The sequence below is a fragment of the Miscanthus floridulus genome, chromosome 2 (assembly GCF_019320115.1).
Source record: "Miscanthus floridulus cultivar M001 chromosome 2, ASM1932011v1, whole genome shotgun sequence".
Taxonomy (NCBI): domain Eukaryota; kingdom Viridiplantae; phylum Streptophyta; class Magnoliopsida; order Poales; family Poaceae; genus Miscanthus; species Miscanthus floridulus.
This window is the reverse complement of record NC_089581.1, coordinates 73,536,589-73,543,361: the sequence shown is the minus strand read 5'-3', so window position 1 is coordinate 73,543,361 and position 6,773 is coordinate 73,536,589. Positions and strand designations below refer to the sequence as shown.

At 45.3% G+C, this 6,773-nt stretch overlaps 1 protein-coding gene across 1 annotated transcript; it reads right to left on the bottom strand.

The window, feature by feature from the left end:
• Positions 1 to 5,368: 5,368 nt before the first annotated feature.
• On the bottom strand, positions 5,369 to 6,449 carry LOC136539129 (chitinase 2-like). The gene has a single exon (XM_066531070.1). The coding sequence runs from the start codon at positions 6,394 to 6,396 to the stop codon at positions 5,467 to 5,469; it is 930 nt and encodes a 309-aa protein (XP_066387167.1). The 5' UTR covers positions 6,397 to 6,449; the 3' UTR covers positions 5,369 to 5,466.
• Positions 6,450 to 6,773: the final 324 nt, after the last annotated feature.

The following is a 6,773-nucleotide window of genomic DNA, read 5'->3' as shown; positions in this document are numbered from 1 at the left end:
ATATATATGCAAGTGGTTTCATTCAACTCCTTAAAACTTAATGCACAAGCATAAAATAAAGTGCAGAATAATAGGAGTTATGCACCGGGGCTTGCCTGGGTAAGATATAACTAAAAGTTAGGATTCCATCATGGTGACATAATCATCAAGGCACCATCCTTTCCGCTACTCCGATCATCTCCATGATCCATAGTTGTTCCTATTATGATATATGTGGATGCAAATTAGAGATGTAAATAATCAACGGCAACCGAAATTCTTAGAAATACGATTATGCCTCGCAAGCTAACGAGATAGCTCTAATAACTAACATGCTAGGCTATGTATCCATGTTGTCGAATAAGGCATTATTTCTCGGAAAATGTTCTAGTTTTAAAATCCCAAGGTGTTTCAGCAATTTATTGATTAAATATATATTTTCGAACTAGGGCTCATTTAGCTACCTTAGTAAACTAATTATTATGGAGCTACAAAAATTACAGTGAGCACTTAATAATGTTAGAAATTTACTGTGAAAGTTTCAGAGCCAACACTATCACCAATTTATCATAAAAATTCCTACAAGTTTATATCTTACAATATTAAGCATCTCAAATTAATTAGATAACTACTGAAAATATTATAAAACTATATGAACAAAATATACTAGAAGATAGATCATGATTTTAGGAACCTAACAAAATTGGTTTCACAATTTTTGGTTAACTACACAATTTTATATTGAATTTACAAGTTTACCTTAGAAATTAAATTAGAAAATGCTTTAGAAAACAAAAAGGGCCAGTGGCAAGCATTTGGCCTAGCAGCCCGACTTGGCCCAATGCAGAACGTGGGCACGCATAGCAAGCTAGCCCAGCAAGCGACCCAACACAGGATCCCTCACGCGCTGGCTATGTTATAGAAAAGACCTTGATCTATCAATTTATTATGTGGCACTATGTGCACTATTCCTACCATCAATAATCTTGCAACCAAATCCTCGGATGTTTTCACCTTTACCATGGGGAGGTCCCTGGAAACCCTACGTGCATCGGCGCGGCAGCTAACGGCATAAGACGGTTACGTCGGGCAAACTAGGTTCGCTACGATGGAAGTAAGGAGCCGACCACCATCTACAGCTAAACACGCAAGGATGGGTGATGGTTAGTGACACGGAGGCGCACTATCGCGAGCTGCAGCGGCAAGTGGCTATCCGTGATGGTGGTGCACCTATTCCGATGAACCTACGTACGCTCAGCAGAGCAGAGGTGGCGGATAAACATTAGTGGCTCACCATGGTGTATGCCCTACTAACAGTTGAAGCAGGGGAGCACTGCGATGGTCTAGTTACGTGCGAGCTATCGGGGTGACGATGCTTTGGGATGGACACCCATGCGTCACCATGTCTTCGGTAAGTGCCCTAGCCAAATGGCGCGAGCACTAGATAGAGGAGGTCAAGGTGAGCTCATGGATACAAACAATTGAACCAATTCAGACCTTACCTCAATTTCACTGGCACGGCGGCGCACCTGGCCGGCGGCGAGAAAATGCCAAATTGGCTACTAGTAGTGCTCGGTTGTGCTAAGGTGAGGGTCGGGCTGCTAGCTGGCTTTCCTGTCTCACTTCTAGAATGTCAAATTGAGGTGTGGTGCCCCGAACCACACATATTTATCATGCGAAGCGGGGCGATTCTGTCGGTGAAAAGGGCAGGCGGGAGCGGTAGCTCTACAAGGCTGTGCCTCGGTTGAGGCTACGGTAATGAAGCAAGGCGTCCACATGGGGAAGGCTCAGAGAGAGAGCATCGTGGAGCGCCGTGATGGGACTGCTCAGCCATGGCGGGATGTGGGTGACGGCAGTGAAGCAGCGATCACGCGCGGGGCCATCTCGTAGGGCCGGTGCAACAAAACGACGCGAGGGAGGGCAGTGACACCGTGACATGGCAATAGTATGACATGATCATTGAGGCAGGCAGTGGCTCAACGAGTAGGTGATTCGAGCGATGGAACGAGTGCCATGTTGGCTAGACGAAGGCCGCTGCGATATCGGCTTGGTCGGTAGCGAGGTGGGGTAGTAGCGCACCGGCTAGCAGCTGTAGGGTGATGACAGCGGCCTGCTAGGGTCGGCCATGGCCAACCCATGGCCAGACAGGCCGACTAGGCTTGGTTTCATAGCGTGCGAAACACAGCCAACCGTGCAACACCGAGAGACCGCGCGAGGTGACCGTGCGCATGGGCCAGGCACATGACGTGCACGAATTTTAAAGTGAAGCAAAAACTACTAACGATCACAAGTGAGGCCTAGCTAATTCCCCTATCCTACAGTCAACATTACCAGCAACCTAGCAAAGCCATCGCCATGGCTAGAGAGCAACCAGAGAGGGGGATAGGAGGATGCCAACATGAGCTCGTCACGCTAAACGCTAGTTCACGAATAGAGTGCATTCCAACGAAGTTTGGGGAATTTTTGCGAGAGCCACGTGATACCCAAGATAACAACCACATATGCCATGCTCAAGTATTCACTTTGATGCAATCAACAATACCAAAGCATGCAGCTAGTGTTTAAACATTTTAGCTAGAATTTAAATGTCAAGATATCATTATCTTACTACTTTTCCCATACTTAGAAAAGTTAAGGTTCAATTCGAACTAACAGCCATTAACACTTTTGTTACAATTCTTAAAAGGCCTAAACCCTATTAACTGCTACCAACAAGTATTTCATGCAATAGTCCATACCTTATACTAACCCATAGGAGCAAAATATTTAAGTACCATTTAACTATTTTGCTCAATATAACTCGCCAAAAATGGTATTTTACACAATAGTTCAAGTGTTTGCTGACTTAACGAAAAGAGATTATTTGAATGTCAAATTTGATTTTTGAGCTCCCAAGAGAACTAGTTAACACTATTTATTTTGATTTTTTTTTCTCAACCACAAAAGTGAGTCACATAGAATTGTTTATCATTTCACGTGCGTTATAAATTTTAAAACCCGAAAACTTGTTTGGCTAATTCCTCTCGGACCTAAATCTCAGTGCTAAGCAAGCTCGTAACACCAGGGGTGTTACAACCGAGCACAACTTCTCCTCTGCGCCAACTGGCTGGACGCGCCCGGGGTGAGTCTGGTCACCCTGAGACTAGAGTCCGGTCAAAGACTTTCTCCTCCTTTCCTTTTTCTAAGTCTTCAACCTCTTCACCCTTGCTTCCAATTTGCTAACCACAAAGTGTAGAACTTGTGTGCACGTGTGTTAGCATTTTCTCAAGCATTTTTCAAGGGTTAAATGTTAGCACACTAGGTTCCTAATGCATATGCAAGAATCATGTCACCTAGTGGCACTCGATAAACCGTTTAGCCAAAGAATTCCCCTATTTATAGTATGGCTATAGATCATAAACGTGATCACACTCTCTATAGTGTCTTGGTCATCAAGACCAAAACCCTAAGCAATACCTTTGCCTTGATCTTCATAGGGTTTTTGTTTTTCTCTTTCTTCTTTTGCAAGTTGAGCACTTGATCACCTTTTGGTCATCATCATCCACCATGATCATCCTCTTACTCCACCACTTGGCATGGGACCATCCTTTCATGTCTACATACTTAGCACAAGGATTAGTCCCTAGGTTTCATCAATTATCCAAAACCAAACTAGGTCTTTCAATCTCACCCTTTTTGGTAATTGATGATAACCTATTTACAAAGATGTTCAATGAAATCTTTTTGGATTCATGTTGCTTGCCCAAGCATATTACCATGTGTAAAGGTTATGGACAAGTTTCATAAACCTAATTTGGTAGTATTAGCTCCCCCTACATATGTGTTAAGAGTTTGGATTTAAAAGCTTGCACATTTGCATGGATTGGAAGTTTGGGAGAGTAATAGCTACCAAATAATGCTAAGATATAAAGAATGGACCTTTGAATCGTGATACCAATCGGAGTAGCCATTTGAACACCATCGTTAGCACCATGATTTGCTAGATATCACTTAAAAAGCAAAGACAAACTAGATACCTTGTGAGATCAACATTAGAAGCAAGGTTCTAGTACCACTTGTAAAAGATCAAGGAATATCTAGCTATCCTATGCATGCTAGTTTTCATTTCATCAAACATTTTCTATAATCTAGCATACACAACACAAGCATGGATATGGAATTTAAAAACTTGTGCCATGCAAGCAAACATATGTAATGCACATACAAATGCAACATACAAGATTATGAGCTTGCTCCCCTACTTGTGTGCTTCAAATTTTAATTGATTCATTTATTTTGTCATAACAATTGTTTGCTCCCCCTATTTTACTATCTTTGTGAATTTCTCTCCCCCTTGTCAACAATTAGCATAAAAGGTGAGCTCAAATTTTAGATAGGTTGGGGTGAAACCATGTTAAGTGAGGATCATTTTCCCAATTTGGTTCAATCTAGATCACATGTAAAAGATATTTAACTCGGTTTAATTAAGGACAAGCGTCTTCACACCTCCAAATAAGGGTTATCTTGTACCATGTTGAGTTAAACTCTTATAGCTCATTTTCAAGATCAAACACTAGGTTCAGAAGCTCACAAACATGTCATATGCTACCACTAGATCATTTCAAGCATACATGCATTAGTGGTACCATACAAGCATCAAATTCATTTGATTTTCATGAATGAGCCTAAGACATGTGAGGAATGACTAGATACACTAAACAAGTCCTTAGCAATGGATGAAAGACATGTCAATCAACTTTACCTTGCTTTCCTCGAAGGAGAGGCATGTCATATAATAGGGGTGCATCAACACATATTTGAGAATTCATTCCTTAGCTTGCAAAACCTCTTCTCATCAAGTGGCTTGATGAAGATATTGGCAAGTTGATCATCGATGCCCACACTCTCAATTAAAATGTCCTCTTTTTGTTGGTGATCTTGCTCGCTCATGGATCGAGGCAGATGCGGCGGCGGAAGGCTAGATCCGGCGGCGCTCCTTCCCTCCCTTCCCTTGCTCGCGGATCCGGTGGCCGGAGGCCGGATCTCGGTGGCGGGCGGCCGGATCTTAGCGACCGAAGGCCGAATCTAGCGGCGGGCGGCCGGATCCCAGCGGTCCGATGAGGATGCTGTCACCGGCGTGTAGCTACGGTGGCGGCCCATGGATGAGCTCGCTGGGCTTATCCACGGGTTTCTTTTTTTTGTTTTTTTTAACTGAGGCGGGCATTTGAACCGCCTCGGTAAATCAATCATTTACCGTGACCTTTTGACCGCATTTGAACCGATAAGTTGCCCGCCTTGGGAAATCCCTTTTGCCCATCTCGGTTAAGTTTACTGTAGTAGTGAGTTATATAGAAATTTTATAGAAATCAGTTTATTTTTCACAAGAAAAAACGTAGGAAGTAGAAAAAAACCCGCGTTCCAGGTCTTATTCCATACATAATATTAGTGCACCCGAAAATAAAATCCAAATCTAACTTAAACGCATTGAAGGTATGGTAGGTATACTATCTAGTAGCCAGCAGGAGCGTTGGCGAGCAGCGCTTGTGCTTGTGTGTCGTACTTAAATCCTTGGCTCCTGGAATGATCGGCCGCCCAGATGAAGATTCCGTAGAGCTTGCCCTGCGACTGCAGCGTCTGGCAAGCGTTGAGCGACGTGTTGATGGGCACCGACGTCGTGGTGGGCGCCGTGGTGAAGCTGGCCAGGATGTTGCCCCCAGGGTAGTTGACGAGCTGCTGGTTGAAGAAGTCCACGTACTGCGCCTCCGTCGTGCTGGCGCCGTAGGCGTAGAACTGGAAGTTGACGTAGTCTATGACGCTCCCGTAGCTCGCCCACAGCGCCTGGTAATGGCGCTGCACGTCGGCGTTGCCGTACGGCGCGATGGAAGCGAACTTGATCACGCCGTTGCGCTTGAGCGTGGTCACCAGGCGGCCGATGCACTCGGCGAAGGTGGCCGGGTCTGCCTGGAACTGCTCGTAGTCGATGTCGATGCCGTCCAGGTTGTACTCCTGGACGATGCTGGTCAGGGAGGACACGGCGTTCTGCACCCACGAGTCCACGGAGGTGATGTTGAAGAACACCGGCCGGTCGTTCACGGTGGCGCCGCCGAGGCTGACGGCCACCCGCACGTTCGGGTTGCTCTGCTTGATGCCGGCCACTGCGGAGGCCGTCAGCACCGAGTTCTGCCAGAAGATGTTGAACTGCCCGTTGGTCGGGGTGGGCGGCTCCGTGGCGGTGGTGTAGTCGATGACGAAGGCCATGATGAAGTCAAACCGGACTCTCGGGTTGATGGGAACGTCGGTGAACTTGACGCCATTGAAGATGGCGCCGATGTAGTCCCGGAACAGGTTGGAGTTGGCTGCGCTGGCCATTGGGACATGGACATGGACGGCTACAAGAGCCGGGACAAGTACTAATGCAATCAGCTTCGAGCAGCCCATTGTTAAAGTATCTTTGCTTTGCAATGGCCAATGGTTGGTTGGATTGGTGGAGGTGGAGGTGGAGCTGCAAATTAAAAGAGCATCGGGGTATTTATATATATCTGTATGTACGGGCCGGCGAATGCCAATCGAGATTATCAGATTAGTATAAATATATTTTTTTTCAAAGAAAATTAAATAGCGTTGAACGTTGAACAGTGGACTTTTTTACTACTACTAAGTCTGAACGTAGCGGATCAGGTCAGAGATGTCAGCGTTCAGATTGAAGGAAGCTCATCAAAGTGAAACTGAATATGCTCCTCAGTAGCTGACCCTTACCCATGCAGTCAATGGATGCGGAAGAAGTAGAAATGCTAGCAGAAAAGGTAGACGATCGA